Raw genomic sequence first — 22429 nt, 5'->3', positions numbered from 1 at the left:
GAGAGAGAATGAGAGAGAGCAAGCACATGAGAATGGGGAGGGTCAGAGGGAGAAGCAGACTCCCTGCCGAGCAGGGAGCCGGATGTGGGACTCGATCCCGGGACTCCAGGATCACGACCTGAGCCGAAGGCAGTCGCTTAACCAACTGAGCCACCCAGGCGCCCAAGACTCTGGACTTCTGACCTCCAGAGCTGTAAGAGAAGAATTTTGTGTCTGAAGCCACTAAGCTTGTGGTGACATAACTCCCCCTCTAAAATGTACTATTCGGGGGGTGCGTGGGTGGCTTAGTTGGTTGGATGTCTGCTTTCGGCTCAGGTCCTGATCCCACGGTCTGAGATCGAGTCCCGCATCGGGCTCTCTGCTCAGCAGGGAGCCTGCTTCTCCCTCTCCCACTCCCTGCTGTTCCCCCTGCTTGTGCGCTGTCAAATAAATAAATAAATAAGATCTTTAAAAAAATAAGATGTATTTTTGGTGGTTTTTGGTATGTTACATTATTTTTAAAAATTGTGGGAAAATAGAGATGACAAAAATTGGCCATTTCCGGCATTTTTAAGTGTACAGTTTTGTGGCCTTAATCACATTCACAGGGTTGTGCAAAACTGGATATCCGTAAGCAAAAGAATGAAGCTGGACCCTCACCTTATTCTCTATGCGCAAATTAACTCAAAGTGGATCCCTGATGCTTTTTATAACTTTGGATTTGGGGATGTTTATATACGACCTAGTTAAAAATATTAAGAGAGAAATAAGATGAGCTCTCCCCAGGGCATCTGAGAAACCTGGGGGCTCATGTCCCTGGGGTCTTCTTTTGCCTTTTTCTAAGTGGGCTCCGTGCCCAGTGTGGGGCTTGAACTCATGACCCTGAGATCAAGACCTGAGCTGAGATCAAGACTTAGTCACTTAACTGGCTGAGCCACCCAGGCACCCCCCCCGCCCGCCCGATTCACGTTCTTGCTCCCACACCTCTGGTTCTGTCCCACATGCTGGAAATCCACACAAAACTCAGCCCCTCCCCAATTCCTGCAAAAGTCCTCCCTTGCACACAGCCACTCAAGGTGTAATAAATTAAGTTTAATAAAGTATTTGTGGCTGGGGATGGACAAGGGTTTATGTAGCAGCATCTCCCTGACACTGTGGAGCCTGATGGGCCTTGCCACACCCTTGCCCCTCACTCCTCCCATTCTTCTCTGTTCACACTCTCCCTTCTGTCCAGAACAGATCCCAAGGACTTGTTTTCTCTTGCACAGCAGCTCATGCCTCATGCTCTAGTTTAGCATCCTGGCCCACGGTCTTATTTCCTGCCAAGTACTTCCCCAACAGATGGGTCTTGCTGTAAGAGGAATTCTGGTGCCTGATCCTGAGATCAGAGTCTGTTATAAAGGAAACGGGTCCGTTGCATCTGAGCAGCTCTGCTTCCGGAACCTTAGGCTGTATCCTCCCTGGTCTGAAGGCCGTCCATTGTCTTGCACAGCTGTGGCTTCTGCTCCTCCAGGACCTCTTCCTCCTTGTTTTTGACACTTTGCTTTCCTTGGTGGGTGACTGGCTCCCATTCTCCGGGGTCCCGCCAAGCCCAGCACGCTGGCTACAGATGCTCTTCTGGGACCTGAGTCTTGGCAGAAGGTGCCAGGACCTCACATCCTTCAAGTTCATGTCCACCATTTTTCCTGCTCCTTGAACAGCCCTGAGCAGCTGAGCTCCAGCCTCGGGTTCTCTTCTGGACAAGGGTCGGTGGCTCTTTCTTGTAACCACAGGGATGCCACGGATACATAGATTTAGAAGCTCAAGGCTAGAAAATCAAATTCTTACAAAAATTTTCTGGCAGTTGGAATAGTCTGTGGGGTCCCACCTGGAAACCAAGGCTCAGGTGAGCGTCTCTGGTTAGCGAGACTCTGTGTGCTGTCACACATCATTGCTGGGAGAAATCAGCACTGTCTGTGTAAACTGATAGCTGGTGGCGGGACTCTCCCGGATGGTGCCCCATGTGGCTTTTCACAGGTTAAGGCTTTTCACCTTAACCCCATCTGTTCATTGTAATAAACCGTAACCGTGAGCACAACGGCTTTCCTGAGTGCTGCGATTCCTTCCAGCGCATGACTGCACCCGAGAGGGGTCATGCGGGCACTTGAACTTGCACCTGCCACTGCAATGCAGGGCGGAGGGGACATTCTTGAGGTCTGGCATGAGAAGGGTGGCCAGTCTCTTTGGAGGGAGACTTCGTCCCCTGGGGCCAGGGGCCAGCTGCGAGGTCCAAGTCCGCCCCAGCCACAGTGTCTCTCTCCAACAGTCCTGACGCTGTCACCTTGTGCTCTCTGTCGGTGGATCCTGGGTAGACCTGGCATTGACGTCCACAGCCGTATAGGAGGCATACTAGAAGGCAGATATTCAGACGTTAGCCTCAGGGCCCTTCCAAACAGAATCTGCCCACTGGAGCCCAGCGTGCAGGCCTGTCCCCTCCCCTCTCCCTGGAAGTCAGGGCAGCGCCTCCTCAGTTGATCTTAGCCAAAAGGCCAAGAAGTGATTGGGGCAGCATTTCTTAAGGTGTGGTCATGAGTGGGGAGGGGGAGGGGCACCTATGGAAATGCAGATCCCCAGGCCCCAGCACAGACCCACCAGACCAGATGCTCACGGGGCAGGGCCTGGGAACCTGCATTTTTTAAGCAAACTTTTCAGGGGAGTCTGCCCAGCAGGAAAGGTTGGGAAGTACGGCTCGAGGCATCGGGAGAAAAGATCCGGGACCTGGCTCCTGATACCATGCTGGCTTTTGACTAAGCAATGCAGGTGCCCAGAGATGACTGTCCCCTCCTTGGGAATGTCCATGCAATTAGTCTGGGGTTCGTGCAGACCCCCACACCCTCCTCAGCCCCACCACCACACTTACGCCATTAGCAGAAGAGCTGTGTTGGTCCCGACCTAGGGAAAGAGGAGGAGAAGTTGTCAGGAAGGAATGACAATGCTGGACAGCATGGCGAGAGGACACATGTGGGTGGCAGAGCCCCTTGAATTCTCAGTCCCAGTTCTGCTATTGACATGGGGGAGCCACTCTCCACAGTGGTTATTTGTAAAACAGGACTGGGGTATGTGCCTCACCCAGCTATGCATGCAGTTATCAAGTATAAATGAATATTTATTTATTCAGCATGGGTTCTGGAACCTGATAGAAGGTTTCAAATCCCAGCTCTGTCCTTGAGGAGCTGTGTGACCTCGGGCAATTGACACTTTGTGCCTCAGTTTCCTCAACCATCAAACAGGGATTTATTCAGCAAATAGGAAATGTCTACTTTGCGCCAGGTGCATTCTAGGTGCTGGAGATGTAGCTGCGAGCAAAACAGCCCCGAATCCCTGTTCTCACGGAGCTCCTATTAACCATGGTGATCATACTGGAGGCAACAGGAATCTGAGCCTACATGCACCTAGTGCGTGGCTTACGATGTGCCAAATGCTGCGCTAACTGCTTCACCTGCACGATCAGGGATGCTTACTTCCATTTCACAGAGGAGGAAACTGAGTCAAAGAGGTTAGGTCATTTGCCCTTGATGACAAAATAAAGCAGTAGAATGCGGGCCCAGACACAGGCAGTCCGGCTCCAGAGCTGCCACGCTTGGCACTTCCTCAAGTGGTAGGCGGGGCTGGGGACATAGCTGTGACCATGACAGTTTTAGCTCTGTCCTCCTGGGGATCACAGTTCACGGGAGAGCCAGATGAGCCCCCACACAGTGGCATGTCCCAGAGTGGGCAAGGGCTGGGGCTGGGAAGCCCAGAGCAGGTGCTTGGCTCACTCTGGGAAATTGGGGAGGGCTTCCTGGAGGAGGCGGCCTCCAGCTGGGACGTGAGGAGGCAGTTTGGTTTAGTGGCTGAGGGAATGAGCTTTGTAGTCCAGAACTGCCCTCCCACTGGCAGACCTCCTCTCTCCAAGCAAACATTTCCTCATCTATACAGCGGGGCTCGGCGCTCGGCACGCAGAAAGTCCTCTGCAAAACGTAGCTCTTCAGCAGCTCTTCTTATGAAGCCAAAGGGCTTCACCAGAAGGAGCCGTGGGGAGGGTGGTCCAGGCAGGGGAACCGCCTGTGCAGAGCCCTTCAGTCAAGAGCATCAGGCCCTTAAGAGCTGGGATCAGGGCGCCAGCTGCGGCCCCTCCTCCCTAAACATTTGTAAAAGGAATCAACGATCCAATGAACAGGAGTCTCTGAACTTGGTGTCCTCCTGTGTCAGATGGGGGAAGCTCACGGTACTGAGGATTCAGCGGGGGGCTGCCGTACTCGGGGCTGAGTCTAGATCATAGTAGGTGGCCAAGCATGGCGGCTGTGGTGACGCTCATTCACAGCCGACAGGCAGGAGATATGCCAAAGAGGAGGGACTCACGGGGGCGTCGAAATAGCCGGAAATAAATCAGGAACCCCAGCAGGGCCAGACCGACCACGACTCCCACAGTCAGGATAATGATGTTCTCGACAGACAAGCCTTGTTGTAGCGTCTGGTTGGGAGGTTCTTCTGGAAGAGAAGAAGGAAGCAGGGTTAGGTTCAGAGGCTCCTGGGGTCTTCACCTGCCCCCAAAACATGACTCCTTATCCTTTAAGGAAGTTACCGCTCGGCCTCTCCTGGTCACGGTTCAGGAGGACTTGACTCCACCCTCTGGTTCCTAGGATGGGACTTTGACCCAGGCCTGGCCGATCGGAGCATTCTATTCTCCTTGGCTGTTGTGATAGATTCACGGGAGTGCTGGGACCCCAGCTAAGCCAATGACACTCAGCCCTGGGACTTCGGCTAGAGCTAATGAAAGTGGTGTATTCTTTCCCCTGGGATTACTAAACTGGTAAGATGGGAGGCTGTAACTGCCGAGGGACATCTCACCTCCCTGAGAACACAGAGAAAAGCAGAGACAAGAGATGGAAAGGAAAGTTCCTGGGTTTCATGGCTGGAGCATCTGGATCCAACCCTACCTGAAGGTGCATTTTCAATAAAGTCCTGTTTTTTGCTTAGATCATTTTGAGTTGTGCTTCTATCATTTGCAGTTGATAGAGTCCTGCCTCAGATGCTTGGAAAGGCCTTTCTGAGTCCCTGGGGACAAGCCTCACACAGCTACCCAAGCCTGGGTTTGCAGAGGGGGTGTATCCAGGGGGCTGTACAATAGTTCTAATGGTATAGATGGTGAGTTAACAGAGAGTAGAGCTGGTCTTTTCATGGTCCTTCCACTGGTCCTTTCATGAGGGGGGTTAGGGGAAGGATGGGAATCAGAAAGCATTCTTGTGTCTGAGGACTCCCTTAATCAGGAACCACCTCCTAACTCCTCCCTCAGAGGGAATCCTGCTGTGACCTCCTCCTTCGGTCCCTCTATTCTCGCCACCCAAAGGGCTCCTCACCTCTGACCAGGATGGTCAGTTCTGCCTGGCCAGTCCCTAGGGCGTTGGTGACACGGCAGATGAATGTCGTGTTGATGGACTCGTCCACGGTCTGGATCAGGAGCCGAGAGCCCTGGGCCACAGCAGAGGGTGGCAGGGGCCCCTTGGTCCTGGGAGAGACAGATGGGGGAGGAAGCGGCAGGTGTGAACTCTCACTGTACACTCACGCCATCTCCGATCTCAGCTGAGAGCAACCCTGGAATTTCCCGACTCTTCCTCTCATACCCACATCCCACTTATCAGCAGGTGCCATCCACCCCAACTCCAAAACCTCTCCAGACTCTGACTGCTCTGCAAGGCCTCCCTGGCCACCACCCCGGGCTGATCCCCCTGCTCCTGGGCCTCCGTGGCCACCTTCTCACAGGGCTCCCTGCCTCCACGCCACCCCACAGCCCCCTCTGTTCCCGCATGCAGCGGCTGGAGAGATCTTGTTAGAACTAACTTGTTCACATCCCTTCACTGTTCAGAGCCCTCCCGTGGCTCCCGCCTCACTCAGCGTAAACCCAAAGTGCTTACGCAGCCACAGACCCCGTGCGCTGGCTGCAGATACCACCAACCACAGTCTATGACTCTCCCCTCTCCTCTGTGTCCACGGTGGCCTCCTTGTTGATCTTCGAACACTCCAGTTAGGCTCCCACCTCAGGGTCTCTGCACTTGCTGTTCCCTCTGCCTGGAATGCTCTTCCCCTGGGTATGCACCCAGCTCATCCTCCCTTCCTTCAGGCCTCTGCTCAGATGTTACCTTAGCGACACCTTTCTTGGCCACCCGATTTTAACTGCAATGCGCCCCCACCCTCTGCTTTACCTCTCCCGCAGCCTTTATCCCTTTATCCCCATCTGACGCACCATGGACTTCACAGCGTTGTTTTGTTTCTTGTTTCCCTCTCCCACTAGAGTGGAAGCACCAGGAGGGGAGGGAACTTGGTCTGTTTTATTTACCGGGGCACGTTGGCCCGTGCGATCTGGCACACAGCACAGTCAAAAACGCTTCGGTTTAGTGGACAGAGAAGACGCAAGCATGGGATTCTGGGCGTCCTGCAGAGCCGGCCTGGAAACCCAGCCCCGTGGCGCACGAGCCTGGATCACGGTGCTTTGAGGCAGGACAAGGAGAGGCGTCTGCCAACGCCACTGGAAAACCTTTGACCGTGACTCCTTTGACTGACTGTAGAGACACGGCTGTGGCTATCCACAGAGGTGGCCGGTGGGGGATGGGCGCCACCGTGCCATCTGCATGGTTGCAAGTGGGGACGAGCGAGCCCCGTATCCCACGTCCGGGGTTAGTTAAGTAACTGATGGCATGCACATCGGATGGAATGGGATCCCAGCAGCACCAAAAAGGGGGCTGTGGGGACTCTGACGTGCATAACAGGTAGAAGACAGATGGATGGGGAGAGGGACAGACTGATGGATGCGACTGGGCAAATCCAGTAAAAGGTGAGCAGGAGAATCCATGGGGTGGGTTCTTGAGTGCTCGCTGGGAAAGTCTTACATCCTTTCTGTACGTCTACGGATTCACCTGACGAACTGTTGGGGGAAATGGGGGTGGGGACCTACGTGCCGTGATGCGGGAAGGCGATCCTGAGACCAAGGCAAAGTTTCAAAACGGTGCCTACGGCAGTTTTTGTTGAGAAGCGTAGAGAATAAAAGGTGGGAGGGGTATATAACAAAGGGTAACGGTGGGTATTTTTGTCTTATTTTCTTCTTTTTGCTTATAACTGGATTGTCTTAAGTTTCTACAATGGCCACAAGTTATTTTGTAATAAGAACAAAAGCCTGATACGAATTACGTAAAACAATCAATCCCTTTGCTTTTTTCTTTCCCCACTCTTCAGCCTAGTCTTGCTATGAATTTGAGGAAATCTGAGTGCTCTGCGCCTCAGCTTCCTCATCTAGAGAATGGGGACAGCACCTGCTCCGTCAGAAGTGATTGAGTGGGTTACATGAGGTGACCGAGGAGGTGGAGGTGGCACAGCTCAGAGGTTAAGAGGATCAATTTGGAGTCACTTGGGTGCCCTTGTGGCAGTGGGACCCGTGCAGAGCGGTCCCTACTGGGGCCCAACTTATCTTCGACCCCAGGCACGGTGATGGTGCTGCCTGTGCCCGGAGTGTGGGGGTCACACGGGATGAGGTGACCACCGACCCGCACACAGCAGACAACCGAAAAGAGCAGGTGTGACGGTGAACCTGAACTAAACCTCCTCATAAACTGTGCATACAAGACAGAAATTTTACTGGGGCCTAACGTCGACTTCTCTCTTTTCACTTTCTTGTACCTGTCTCCTCCCTCAGACCCAAGAGTCTGGGCCCCCAGCCCCTCCTCCCTCAGACCTGGGAGTCCAGGACCACCCAGGACTCACGTGCTCCAGTCATAGCCCGTGGGCTCTGGTTTGCTGCGAACGTCACAGCTCAGGGTGGCCTTGCTGCGGCCGAGGTACCAGTTGTCATCGTAGCCGGAAATGGAGACCTCAGGGGGGTCTGGAGGAAACAGACACACAGGCTCAGAGACAGGGACCCTTCACAGGGGCCTGAAGATACGTGGGATCATGTCGTGATGAGAAAAGGCCTCAGTGGGTTTTCAGGAACAGCCCAAGACAGAGAGGCCCGTGAGGAGTCTGGGGCAATGGAGTCCCCCAGAGAACAGGCCAGAAGTCCTCAGCATGGTGGGAGGTAGCAGGGTGCTGAGAAGGCTTCTGGGGACCTGTTTCTCTCTAGTCATTTTTCTGGGTAGCCAGGTCCTGGCATGCCATGGGTGTCCTCTTAGAAAAGGCCTTTTAGACACCCATAACACACAGGAGCATATTCAAGGCTCTGACGAGTCCTGCTGGGAAGAACCCTGGATGGCCCTGCTTCAGCTGCTGTCGATCCATCCCAAATGTGATCGACAGGGAAGACTTTCCAAGGTCCTCACGGGGAAGGCCAATGAGACAGAGTGTTTTTTTTACGGAGAGGAGCCAGTGTTGATCCCCTCCTCCCTTAGACCCAGTGGCAACGTTGAGGGTGTCCAGGGTAGACAGTGCCGGAGGGAATCAGTGTAGCAACTGCCCAGGAGGCAATATTCAGACACCCAGTGTAGACGATGGTGAGGCAATGTAGCAAATGGACAAGGGAGTTGTAGACAATGCAGGAAACAGCATAGCGATGTGGGTAAGGCCAGTGTAGACAGCTGCCTAGGGAAGCAGGTGGAGGCAGTGTGTGTAGGCCATGTTCAAGGGAGCCGGGAGAGACAGTGTGGGGTGTCAGTGTAGACAGAGGCCAGGAGGGCCAGGGGAGACAAGCCGGGCTACAGCATTGACTGTGGCCTCAGAAGCTGGTACAGACAATGAAGGACAGTATTTGTGGTCCAAGGGGGCCCCATGTAGACAATGTGGGGGTGGGGGTGGGGACAGTCGGGGAGCGGTCCTCATCCTTGCTCACATTTGGGTGCACTCACAAGGCATGGCGAGAGTCACGCTCAGAAGGACGGGCTCCTTGAAGCTCTCATGTTCCACTGTGCAGATGACAGTCTTGCCATCTGTCTGGCTTGAGGGAGTTAGGGTCAAGAGGCTGATGACGGTGAACGTGCCGGGCAGGTGTCCTGGCACCTGGCTCTCATTGGCCTGCCCATCCAGGTGTGACCAGGAGATCCGGGCGGGCGGGCGACCTTCACTGGAGACGCAGCGGGCCACAGGCACAGGATCTGGGCTGAGCGGGCTGAGCGGGACCTCCTGGGTCTCAGCCTTGTTCTCCGGCTGGGCTGTGGACAGGAGCAAAAGGGACCGGTCAGTCCCCGCCTGCAGTCTGTCAACAAACAGCGCAGCAGCAGAACGGGGCAGCCCGGAGGGCCGGGTTCAAATCCCAGCTCTGTCCCTGAGCCGTTGGGTGGCTTTGGGCACGTCCGTGCTCCGTTTCTTTGTCTGTCAATGGGAGATAATGATAGGATCCCAGGCAATGAGAATAGGCAGCTAAAGCTCCTAAAATGGTACTTGGAGCATAAGAAGTGCTCAGTAAATGCTATTATTATTATTGGGAATTGAATACATTGCCTGGCTGGAGGATGGGCAATGCCGGGGACCCAGCAATGCCCGAGGCAGCCCCAGCCCTGCCGTCAGAGGGTATACAGTCCAAGGGGAAGACAGATTTCCCCAGAAAGTGGCAACCCAGAGCGGGCAAGGCTGGGATGGGGGAGCCCAGAAGGGGTGTCCCAGTGTTGGGGGAGTGATGAAGGAGGGCTTCATGGACGAGAGGAGGTCTGAGCAGTGCTCTGGAAGTTGAGAAGGGGAGGCAGGCTTGAGGTCACACAGTTCTTTGGGACAGAGCTGGGCTTTCACACAAGGTCTGACTCCAAACCCATCATGTGACCATCTCTTCTTCATTCTTCTGGTGATTCCCAAACCTGGGGCTCCGCTTGGTTCCTTCCTCATTATTACTTGTTAGTGTAGTGTCATTATGGACTGGAGATTTCTCTTAAATTTGACTCACTGGTTGTGGGGGTTTTTTTTGGGGGGGGGGTAAAATCCTGGTAGTTTTAATTTTACATAAAATTTCCAAAACAATGATTACACAGTATAATAGGCATCTGCAATGAATAGGTTCTTCATGGAAATTTTAAGTTAAAATCAGCTTCTAAATTTAAATTAGTCAATCTCTGGCTAATGAAGAGAAAAAGAAATCACAGGTGCTGGGAATAATCTAGTAGGTTATCTCGTTTTCCACATCTGTTAAAGCAAATTCACTTGATCACTTGGGCTTAAGGTCAATTTATCTTGCTTTTCCTGACTTGTACTTCACTCGGCACATCTGATGGATTTCACAGCTGAACTCAGTATTAAAACTACAGCCAAACGCGCTTTTCAACACATTATTTTATAATTTGCAAAACCCCATTCAATTTTATTCACAGTGTACCAGCGAGGAGGAAGCAGAGAACTTGACTCTCTGGGGTAGATGCTCCCTCCCAGCCCTGCCTAACTGATGAATATTTTAAAAGGCATGGCATAAAATCTCAGCTTTCCCTTTCTTTGGGTCTCATCATCTTTCACAAAAATAAAACAAAAGACATAGGCAAGGGCGCCTGGGTGGCTCAGTTGGTTAAGCGACTGCCTTCGGCTCAGGTCATGATCCTGGAGTCCCGGGATCGAGTCCCGCATCGGGCTCCCTGCTCAGCGGGGAGTCCGCTTCTCCCTCTGACCCTCCCCCCTCTCATGTGCTCTCTCTCTCCTCTCATCCTCTCTCTCAAATAAATAAATAAAATCTTTAAAAAAAAAAAAGACATAGGCAAGGCTTAAGGACTGGCTGCCATTCAACACCTTTCTTCCTAATTAATGTACAGTAGAGGAGGGTTGGTCCAGGTCTATCTATGTTGGCAAGGAATTGGGGAGGGATTCATTCCAGACATGAAAAGCTGTGTTTGCAGCTTCTTCTGATTCACCTAAGGGATCATGGTAGATGCTCCAGAATGTGGCCTACAGTCCAAGGGACGCTCTCACAAAGTAAGGAGGTAGATTAATTTTTTTTCGTCTGCTGCTCCATATTTCCCAGTTGTTCCTAAGATACCCGGAATGCTGACATTCTGAGCCCCACCAACATCTCCTATCATGATGGTCTCCTCAGGTTCACGATGCCTCCAAAAGGATGTTTGCTCTGGTTCTCCCGCTCTGGTGGTCTCGGTGTCTGTGGCTTACTCTAAAGCAGTCAGGAACGGTCCAGGCCCCAGGGCTAGACCCTCTCTGCTCTTGTACTACCTGGCTGGGTAGATTGTTATCAGAGGCGCCCCGTCCGGGGGTAACCAGAATGCTCGATTCAGATTTTGATAATGAAATTGTTCTGGTGCCAATCCTCTGGCCACAGCGTTAGGATGACTTGTTCATATTCCTTTGAAATCAGGTAGCGTCTGACCATCTCCTAGTAGCATGGGCCCAACCTGTTTCTGCTCTACTAAAATTTTTTTTTTTTTAAAGATTTTATTTATTTATTTGAGAGAGAGAGAATGAGAGACAGAGAGCATGAGAGGGAGGAGGGTCAGAGGGAGAAGCAGACTCCCTGCCGAGCAGGGAGCCCGATGCGGGACTCGATCCTGTGACTCCAGGATCATGACCTGAGCTGAAGGCAGTCGCTTAACCAACTGAGCCACCCAGGTGCCCCTTTTTTTTTTTTTTTTGAGAGAGAGAGAATGGGCATGAGTGAGGGCTTGAGCAGGGATGGGGCAGGGGCTGGGGGAAAGAGAGAATCCCAAGCAGGTTCCATGCCCAGCATGGAGCCCGATGCTGGGCTCAATCTCACGACCCTGAGAGCATGACCTGAGCCAAAATAGAGAGTCGGTCGCTCCAGCAACTAAGCCACCCAGGTGCCCCTCTGCTCTACTAAATTTCTGGCGGCAGCCAGAGAAGAGGATATCTCAGCTGCAGAGATCTCAAACTGCAATTTTTTCCACCTTTCCAATTGGTCTTGCTTGCTCTCTTGGGTGGTCCTGGTCACACATCTAACCACGACGGAAGTATCATGTAACCTTTCAAGAGCCCCCCCCCACCTGGGACAGCTGCACCTTCAGTGTGAAGTGGGCCACTGAGAGCCACCAAGACAGCTTTGAAGCCGTGGTGAGCTGCCATCCTTCATTCCCCTGCTCTGTCCTCCGCAGACGCCCCACTAACAGGAAAGTCAGCACAGCCTCCTCCAATCCAGCCCAGGGCGCCCGTGAGGCTAGATGCCGGGAGCTGGTCCCCCCGGGGCCAGTCACTGGTTCTGTGTTACTCTCATCCCGAAGCCCTGAAGTCCCAGATTTGCAGAAATGACAAGTGCTGCCTCTGGCTGGGTGCTGTGGGCACCATTCCAAGCATTTCACAGGGGAGTCATTCCTGTAAGGGCCTGGATCAGTACCTGGCACGCACTCGAACGGTGAGTCAACTCTTACTAATCCTCAGAGGGATCTCCACTTCACAGAGACTTAATTTCAAAGGGGAAATGTTCTTCTCAGGAACATGAACCATGCGTCCATGACAATGCCTGGGAGGGCATTTGGGCCCCCGCTGGGGAAAGCCTCCTCTGCTGGGTGTCAAAATCAGCCTCCTTCCCGTCTGTGTATTTCAACTCTCCCTTCCTCACCAAAGGGAGTAACAATGATTGACAGCCATCAGGAGCTCACAGGGGCCCCTGTTCTAAGGTTCAGCTGCATAAACTCCCGAGACCCTCGGGATAGCTTTCTGAGGGCAGCACTCGTGTTACTAACCATATTTTACAGTGAGGAAAGGAGAATCTGAGATGAAAGCATTTGCCAAGCTGGTGGTAGCCACCTGGGAGGCAAACCCTGGCCTCCGTGCTTTCTAGGCCCCGGGGAGGATTCTCCCTGCCCCGCCCCCGCCCCATGCTCTGCCCTCAGTCTGCAAGATCTTTTTTTTTTTTTAAAGATTTTATTTATTTGAGACAGAGAGCATGAGAGGGAGGAGGGTCAGAGGGAGAAGCAGACTCCCTGCCGAGCAGGGAGCCCGATGCGGGACTCGATCCCGGGACTCCAGGATCATGACCTGAGCCGAAGGCAGTCGCTTAACCAACTGAGCCACCCAGGCGCCCCAGTCTGCAAGATCTTAACCTTACTCTCCAGGATCCCAACTCTCTTCCTAGCCTCCAGCCCCTTCCGCCGCTATCTTTGCCCCATCTCCTCCTTTTGTCCCCACAGAATCTCCCCGCTCCATCCCTGCGCCTCCTCCTCCCCCCGCGCCCCCCCCCCCCCCAGCTCTCTTCTGTCCCCACTCCTCTGCTCACCGAGCACGCGGAGCCAGGTGCGGGCGCTCCTGCTGCCCTCGGGGAACATGGCGAAGCGGCAGGTGTAGTTGGCTTCATCGTCGGCGCGCAAGCCCCGCAGGGCCAGCGACCCGTCCCGCAGCTCCTCGCCCGGCCTGGCGGCCACAAACTCCAACCGGCCGGGCTCGGGGAAGCTGGGGCCCTGTGTGGGGTGGAAGACCGCCACGTTGAGGTCGTCCCCCGCCGCATCCCGCCGTGTCCACGTCACCTGCGTCACGCGCACCTCGTGCTCCAGCGGCTGCAGTTTGCAGGGCAGCTCGACCGTGTCGCCCAGGAGGCCGCGCATCTGCGCCGGTGCCACCACGCCGACCGTGCCGGGCCCTGCGGGGAAACGCGGGGCGGGTCAGACCCGGGCGTCCGCGGGTCTGGATGCCGAGGGGCGCCGAGGGGCGCCCGGGAGGCCCTTCCGGGGCTGGACCGGGGCTGCTGCTACCCGTCCGCGTCCGCGCAGCTTGGCTGCGCTGTGATTACCGTATTTCCCCATTGCTGCTTTAAATTGTGGGCAATACTGTGGTGAAAAACTTGAATCTGCCATTTAAACCATTTCAAAGTGCACAGTTCCGTGGCATTACGTTGTGTATGTAAGTATCACCACTATCTAGTTCCAGAACGTTTTCATCAGCCCAGTGTCACCAATACCACTGTTAGAGCACCTCCGACTGAGGGGTGGGAAAAGGGGCAGAAATTCTAAGCCTTAGGATCCATGAACTATGGTATGATGATGATGATGATGCATGGACCCCGATTGGGAGAAGGTTTGTAGGGGATCCTGGCACAAGAAGCGAGGCGATTATAACTCAAGGATTTTGGATCCCTTCCGACCTCTGCTGTGAGGCTTCAGGCAGGTTACTTAACCTCTCCGATTCTTTTTCCTAGTTTGTAACGCGGGACTGATAACAGTTAACACAGGCTGTTCTGAGTGCTTCACACATTTCCCAGCATTTAGTCCTTAAACAGCTCCTTGAAGCAAGTACTACCATCAGCTCCACTTTATAGATGGGGAGACCAAGGCGGAGGGTTGTTTGCCGGTTGTTTGCTCCAGGTCACAGAGAGGGTAAATGGCAGAAGAGGGATTTGAACCCTGCGGTCTGCACTCAGGAGTCCTGACCTCTAACCCACCAGGCTCCATATTAAGATCTTTCAGCCTCAGGCCTCAGCACATAGTAGGTCCTCAATATGTCCTGGCTCTTACTGCTATAAATAAACACAATGCTATCCATTCTTATTATTAATAATAAAGATAGTGGAGAAGGTGGGAAGGAGGTAAGTTCTTTGAACCCCGGTACTGCTACTCAGCAGCTTGAGTCTGGGTGTAGGTGGTTTCACTCCCCTGAGTCTCAGCTTTGCCATCTGTAAACTGCGGGTGGTTACAGCATAATAGGGTTGCTGGGTGGACCAGGCAATGAAATCTACGTAGAGGATTAGCGTGTGCCAATGACTCTGTCAAGGTGAATATTACTGTGTTATGAGGAAGAGGAAGCTGGGAGGTAACGGGCAGGGGTGCTAGGAGCGTGCTGTGTGGAGGAGGCAGGGTTTGGACACAGGCAATCGGGGAGTGGTGAGCATGCTAGCGTGGGTCTGAATGCCACTGATGTGCTGCGTGGCCCTAGGCATGTGGGGCTCCTTCTCTGGTGCTTTCATCCACCAGATGGCAGGTGTCCTCCCTGGCAAGGTTGCCATGAAGATAACATTGGGTGAAGTTTAACGGCCACACTCAGGTCCTTCTCTGTGCCAGACACTGAGCTGCTTCCTTACAAGTGGCCTCCTGCAACCCTCTCCACGGCCCCATGAGATGTGCACTCATATTTTCATCCCCACTGGACAGAGAGGTCAAGCGCACCTCTGAGGGTCAAGCCACTTGCCTAGGTCTACCCTGCGCCCTGGCTCCTGGGCACCAGGCTCTCCTGTCCTGGTAGAGGGGGCTCTGTCCACTATTTTGGTTCACTCACTGGACCTGCTACTTCTTGCTGGTGCCTTGGGCAAGTCGCTTCCCTTCTCTGTGCCTCAGTCTCCTCATCTGTAAACGGAGGTTACAGTGGGACTCATACTGGGAATCTCCTTGAGAGGTTTGAGTTGGTGGCCCTCCGTGAACTCCTCAAGCCTCAGGCCCCTCTTTTCTGGAGAAGTGCTTGGTGTTCTTGGAATCACCTTTTGTGAAACGATGAGATGAGCGACTGTGGCTTCCCCAAGTCTGCATTCAGTATTAATAATGTTCATATGAATTATCATTATCATTATTGTTCTTACTGAGTGCATCCGACTTTGCTCAGCATCCTCCCAAGACACAGTCTTACAAGGTAGGTAGAATCTCCACCCCACCTCCCCCCACCATCCGCAACACATTTTAGGGACACAGAGAGCTTAGGAAGCTCTCCCGAGCTCACACAGGTATTAAATGCCAAAAGCCCACTTGAAACCAGGGCCGTCTGACTTCAGAGCTGTATCCCCAGGGCCTGGAACACTGCCCGACACACAGTAAGCGCTCAGTAAACGAGTGTGGGATGAACGCATGCATGCAGGAAGGAATGAATGGCCATGCTCTTAGAACCATACATTTGGGGTCAGAAGGGGGAACGGGTTGTGTGCCCCGCCCTCTTGACTCAGCCCCTTAAAGCATTCTCCGACGAGGTCAGCGGGCACAGCCTGTTGGGGTCTGGCCAAGGCGAGCAGGAGCGGGAGGTGAGGTGTCTGGGCATGAGTCATTCATTCTCCGCTGTGGGCTAGGACTTTCCTAGACTGATGGCTCTACTGTAAGGAACTCCGGCAGCTTTCTGGGAGGCTGAGCCCCCGCCCCGTTCGTTCCTCCAGCCCCGGGGGAGGCCGACCATCCCGCCAGTGCGGAGGGAGAGGGGGAGCAGCGGCCGCCGCGCCGCGGGGCGGGGGGGGGGGTCACTCACCGGCTTCCGCGGGCACCCAGGGCAGCGACAGCAGAATCAGCCACAGCAGCGGCGGCCACGCCATGCTCGGTTCCTCCGGCGGCTGGGTCGCCGCTCCCGGCGAGCCTCCTCCCTGGTCTGCTGGGCTCGTTCTCCCTCGGCCGCCGCCGCCGCCGCCTCCTGGGAGCGGCAGCCTAGAACCCGCAGCACCCCAGCCGCGGTAGCGAACAGGCGCGTGGGAAGTTCCCCGATTTTCACCGCCAGACCCGGCCGGACGGGGCAGGAGGCGGGGCGGGGGCGGGGCTAGTGGGCGGGGCGGGGCCGCCTCCGCGCCTGCGCGCCGCCGCCGCCGGAGAGACCCGCCCAGGCTACCGCGGACTGGGCGGGGGCTTTCTTCTTTCTCCGTGACGTATAAAGAAGCACAGAGTGTTGTATTAATTTCAGGTGTACAGTGTAGGGATTCAACACTTCTCGACATTTCTTGGTGCTCACCGCGACAAGTGTACTCTTAAGCCCCCTCACCTGTTTTCCCCATCCCCCCTCCACCCACCTCCCCTCTGACAGCCCCCGGTTCCTTCTCTGTATTTAAGAGCCTGTCGCTTCCCTCCCCGCTACGGGCGTTCTGTTTCTTAAATTCCACCTAAGTGAAATAATTTGGTGTTTGTCTTTCTCTGACTGACTTCACTTTTTATTTTATTTATTTTTTTTAAAGATTTTATTTATTTACTCATGAGAGAGAGAGAGAGGCAGAGGGAGAAGCAGGCTCCCAAGGAGCAGGGAGCCCGATGCGGGACTCGATCCCAGGACCCTGAGATCGTGACCTGAGCCGAAGGCAGACGCTTAACCATCTGAGCCACCCAGGCGCCCCTGACTTCACTTTTTAAAGGTCAAGGCGGCTAAGTGCCACAGCTGACATTCCAACCTACAATCAGGACAGATCCCAGAGTTCTTTTTTTTTTTTTTTAAACTTAATTTATTTGTCAGAGCGAGAGAGAGCACAATAGGGGGAGCTGCAGGAAGAGGGAGAAGCAGGCTTCCCGCTGAGCAGGGAGCCCCATGTGGGACTGCATCCCAGGACCCTGGGATCATGACCTGAGCCGAGGACAGGAGCCTAACTGACTGGGCCACCCAGGTATCTGCAGATCCCGAGTTCTTAACCAACAGGCCTAAACCCTCTGGACTCTGAAGGCAGACAAGGCCTGGGCTCATACTGGGCAAACTGCTTCCCCTCGCTTTCCTCCTCGGAGAAATGGACATGATAATAGTACTTTCCTCACGGGAGGGTTTGTAAGGCTTAAGCAAGTAACTGCTTCGCCCAATTCCAGGTATTACAGTTTGTACTCAATAGACAGTAGCTGTAACAATAACAACTAGTATCAATGTTTTTACAGATTATCACTGAATAATAATGTTGGTGAGAATGATGATTCACCCATTCTCCATTCAACATAAATTTATTGAACCAGGCACTATTCCCGGCACAGGGAAGGCAGCAGAAAATAACACAGACAAAAATCTCTGCCTCTGTGAAGCCCACTTTCTACTGGAGGGAAACAGATGTTAACAGATTAATGCAGAGAACACCATCCTGTCTGGTGATGATGATGGTCCTAGAGCCACATACAACAGAGAGAAGGATGAGAGAGAGATGGAGGGAGAGAGAGAGAGAGAGGGAAATAGAAACACTCAGAGGCAGTGATTGGGAGGTAGGGAGAGAGAGAAACAGATACAAAGAAAGAGATGCATATGAGGGACCAAGAGAGGAGAGGAAGACAAGCATAGAGAGAGTGAGATGTGAGAGAATTGAGAGGTGACAGAGAGACCCAGAGCGCCAAGTACTCAGACACAGAGCTTGGGAGACTGCCTGCTCCCCAGCTGTGCCCATCCTGGCTATGGTCCCCACCAGTACCCCCTAGCAGCTCTGACCCTTGTTCTGTGACATCCCTCTATCTTTCTGGACAGTTCCCCTTTTAGGCTTTGGTCAGTTTGGAGGGTTTTGTCTCCCGCTGATGTCTCTGACTTGGAGCTGGTGCCCACTCATGGCGCATGGCTGTGGGAGGGTGGTTCTGATGCCTGGTGTCTCTCGCCCTGGATGTAGGTGAATTTCTGAATGGAAACATAGACAGTAGTCTCTGGGAAATCTCTGAATTTTCTGGCACTCTCGTTCTGGTGTGCTGAGTTCTCTCTGAATCTGGAACCTGTGGCCCCTGCTCTGTTCCTCCTCTGGACCATGCTGTCTCTCTCTGGGGTTCCCCCTCCTCCAGGGCTCCCCAGCTACTGCACATGGGGAGCCTCCTCTCAGAGCTCTGGATGGTCAGAGGCTGCCCCCTCCTCCACTGATGTTTGAGCTTCAGATTTGGGGCCCACCATACTTCCCATACTCATCCCATACCCTTCTCCACTGGACATCTGACTCCTCTTTGACAGGAACGGAGCCTCGGTCTGAAAACAAGCCATCAGAGCCCTGGTCTTAAACAAAGTCATGTAAAGGGAATGATACAGGCCCTCAGAAGCTCAAAAGTGGGGTCAAGGCAGAGCCCGGGGTCAGGGATGGGGTGAAGGTTAAGGATGCAGGAAGAGATAGGGTCAAGAAAAGGGAGGGTCTCAGGGATGGGGCTAGGGTGAGTGGAGGGTCAGTGGGAGGGGGAGGGCCTTCGGTGGCTAGTATTCCTAGCCTTCCCTTGCCCCCCACCCCCAAAAGTTGGGTCAATAAATACTTGGGAAGGCCAAAAGCACCATGCTATCAAAATCGCTGAATTCAGGTAAATGTCTTCTTTCAGGTCTCGATGAACCTCAGTGAGGGCATGATGGGGGGAGATTGTTGCCAGTTGGAATGGGTGGGTTGAGGCAAGATGTTCTACCATTCCCTAGACAGCCCCTCCTGGAACCCCTCCCCACCTCTGAGCCCTGGGGGCGGTCTGGGATCTCCTTGAGACCACTCTCCTTTAGTCAAAGTGTTCCTGTGCATGAACACACCATCAGTTTTGAACCTATCCTCAGTGCATGGGCCTTTTGGGTATTTCCAATGCTTTGCCTGCGCAGAGGGTGGCTCCCCGAGTAACCACGTCCACGCCATTTGCCCGGTGTGGGACTGTGGGACGGAATCAGTTCCACGCATTCCTAGAAGCTGATTGGCTGGGTCCAAGGGCATGCACATTTGTGGTTTGGGAGGATATTGCCAAATTGTTAGCCAGTGCTCTTGCCAGCAAGGTAGAGGGTTGCGGTGCAGTGCTTACTCCCTGGAGACCCTCAAGGCAGTAAACTGGAGCCTCTACAATTTCAGATGCGAAGCTTTGTCCCAAGGGTCTGATCTAGGAACTGGAGGCTGGGTAGGGGGGGAGAGGGAGGGAGGGGGGCAGAAAGAGTGGGCAGGGGAGAGAAGAGGGAGGGGAGAGGGGAGGAGTTGGGGAAGGGAAAGAGAGCATGGAGAGGGAAGGGAGGGGAGGCAGTGGGGGTCCGGAGTGTGACTCTTTTGCTTCAAATTCTGGTTTCACCAATTAGGAGTAGCTGGTGATCCTCAACAACCCGGATCATTTCTCTTGCCTCCTTTCTTCTCATCCGTAAAACAGGGGAATCTAAAAACCACGTGGTGATGGTTAAATAAGTTATTTGAAAGTAAGTTATATGGTTAAACAAGTAAATTTGTTCAGGTGTTCCACAAACGGCAGAAACTATTCTTGGTGTCCCGGGGCAGACTTTTCATCTTCTACACTTTGAGGTTAGGAAGGAAAAAAGATGGAGAGAAACCTCCAAACCGCCACCACCCTGCCTGTCCTTCCCCAACAACAGGCTGGCCACCAGAGTGGGCATTTCCTCTCTGTCATCTCCGGCCAGCTCCCACCCCCACGTCCACTGAGGTGCAGGGGTGTAGTGGTACCTCTCCGCAAGGGGGTTCCCTCTTTCTTCCCTTCCAAATCCCGCAGGCCTCTCACAGCCCAAGGTAGGATATGAAACCTGCCCTTCCCAGCCTACTTCTACCACTGGTGACTGATCAGAGCCATACCCTCTGAGAGGCATCTCTCTGTTGTACGAAGGACAAGGTCTGGATTGTAGCTCCCACATGACCTGGCCCCTGATGACAGCATGATGTCACTTCTTCTTCCACTTTACAAGTCAGCCAGACCAAAGCCCTTGCCATCCCTCTAAATATATGTGTTTGCTCACCTTCAGACCGGGACACGTTTCCTCTGTTCTCCACCTGGCAATGGCTACTCACACTTCAGTTCACGACTGAGCCGGTGCCTCCTCCTGGAAGCCTTCCTGGTGCCCCATGCTGAACAATCTCTCCTCTGGTGTTCCTGAGCCTCCTAAGCTGTAAGTTCCATGGAGGCAGGGCCCAGGATAGTGAGAATTCAATTTCCTCATTTCTATTTTCTTTTAAAGATGTATTTATTTATTTGAGAGAGAGAGAGAGAGGAGCGCGAGCTCGGGACAGGGAGGGGCAGAGGGAGAGGGAGAGAATCTGAAGCAAACTCCCCGCTGAGCTCAGAGCCCCAGACGCAGGGCTTGATCCCACGACCCTGAGATTATGACCTGAGCCAAAATCAAGGATTGAACACTTAACTGACTGAGCCACCCAGGCGCCCCAACTTCCTCATTTCTAAAATGGACCTAATAGGGGCGCCTGGGTGGCTCAGTTGGTTAAGCGACTGCCTTCGGCTCAGGTCATGATCCTGGAGTCCCGGGATCGAGTCCCGCATCGGGCTCCCTGCTCGGCAGGGAGTCTGCTTTGCCCTCTGACCCTATCCCCTCTCATGTGTTCTCTCTCATTCTCTCTCTCTCAAAATAAATAAATAAAATCTTTAAAAAAATAAATAAATAAATAAAATGGACCTAATAATAGCATCCACTTTCCAGGGTTTGGGTTAATAAACAGAAATGATGCATTAAAACCCTTTAGCATAAATAATACCTTCTAGGGGCATGGTTGCTCTTGTTTATCATCTTTTTTTTTTTTTTGCGAGAGAGAGAATGAGAGAGAGCACGAGAGGGAGGAGGGTCAGAGGGAGAAGCAGACTCCCCGCTGAGCAGGGAGCCCGATGCGGGACTCGATCCCGGGACTCCAGGATCATGACCTGAGCCGAAGGCAGTCGCTTAACCAACTGAGCCACCCAGGCACCCTCTTGTTTATCATCTTAATGTGTTCTCCAGCACAGCTGACCCCTTCCCCAGGAAGCCCTCTTGGACCCCCAGGCTGGATCTGGAGGCCCCTCTGGGCTCCCACATCCCAGCCTGAACTACTCTGGGTTGTCACTGCTGGGGATGGTTCTGTCTCCCCCACTGTATGGTGAGCCCTGGGAGGGCAGGGCTGCAGCTGCTGTGGTCAGCCCTGGGTCCCCAGTGCTACCCAGCACAGGGCTCTACATGGACCAGGGGCCGGAGGAAGGCATGTTGAATGAATGAATGAATGCATGAATGAATGAATGGCTTTAGCAATTATTTGATCTGACTGTTATTTGTCTGTTAGTCCTCTTTCCCACCTTAGCACATACAATTATGTTGTCTGTCAATACTGGAATTTAGAGGAAACTTACTTATAAAGTAGTGTGTGTATGTGTGTGTGTGAGACAGAGAGAGAGAGAGGGAGAGTGCAAGCTTGAGAGCTTGAGGAAGAGAGTTTGGGTATGTTCCAAGAGGGAAGAGATGGTGGGGGGAAGCAGGGAGGGCTGAGGACTTCAGCAAGGAATGGGCTGGAGTTTTGGATTTTGGAGATGGAGTCTTTGAACTCTGTGAGGGCAAGAGGCCATGTCTGTCTTGTTCTGGGCCGTGTCCAGCATCTAGTCACACAGAAGATCCTCAATAAATATTTGTTGGGTTAATGAATGAACAAGATGTTGCTAAAGTAGCCTAGGAATCTTGCTGTGCCTCTATAATTGTGGATCATGGTATACTTTGGGCAGGTCTTGAACCGGAAGTAAGTTCTTTTTGTCCCTTTCTGGGTGACAGAGAGTCTGACTCATTGCTGGTAAGCATGGGAGACAAATACGAGACTGCCGTCACCACTGTATTCCAGGCTCCCAGGAACATCAGTCTTGATACTTGGTACCAGCACTCCTTCCTGGGGAGCATGGGTGGGTTTCCAGAACTCTCAGTATACTTAGAGTAGCCACTCCAATCTATCAAAAATGGTAGTTGAGGGCGCCTGGGTGGCTCAGTCAGTTAATCGTCTGCCTTCGGCTCAGGTCATGATCCCAGGGTCCTGGGATTGAGCCCCACGTCGGGCTCCCTGCTCAGCGGGGAGCCTGCTTCTCTCCCTCCTTCTGCTGCTCCCCCTGCTCGTGCTCTCTCTGTCAAATAAATAAATAAAATCTTTAAAAAAAAGTGGTAGTTGAGGAGGAATGCACCCTGGCAAAATGGATGTGAAAATGGTGAGGAATTATGGCCA

General features: G+C 53.3%; 1 protein-coding gene across 1 annotated transcript; it reads right to left on the bottom strand.

Annotated features, from left to right (window-relative positions):
* Window positions 1-1056: 1056 nt before the first annotated feature.
* PVR (PVR cell adhesion molecule) lies at window positions 1057-16322 on the bottom strand. Its single transcript, XM_034986716.1, has 8 exons — window positions 16066-16322; window positions 13130-13489; window positions 8826-9128; window positions 7753-7870; window positions 5358-5506; window positions 4360-4488; window positions 2879-2910; window positions 1057-2367 (listed from the first exon to the last, which is right to left on the bottom strand). Exons 1-8 carry the CDS (start codon window positions 16127-16129, stop codon window positions 2296-2298), a joined length of 1227 nt encoding a protein of 408 aa, XP_034842607.1. The 5' UTR covers window positions 16130-16322; the 3' UTR covers window positions 1057-2295.
* Window positions 16323-22429: the final 6107 nt, after the last annotated feature.

The sequence above is a fragment of the Mirounga leonina genome, unplaced genomic scaffold (assembly GCF_011800145.1).
Source record: "Mirounga leonina isolate KUSES-001 unplaced genomic scaffold, KU_Mleo_1.0 Mir_376, whole genome shotgun sequence".
Taxonomy (NCBI): domain Eukaryota; kingdom Metazoa; phylum Chordata; class Mammalia; order Carnivora; family Phocidae; genus Mirounga; species Mirounga leonina.
Note: the sequence above shows the minus strand (reverse complement) of the source record. Positions and strands in the feature narration are given on the sequence as shown.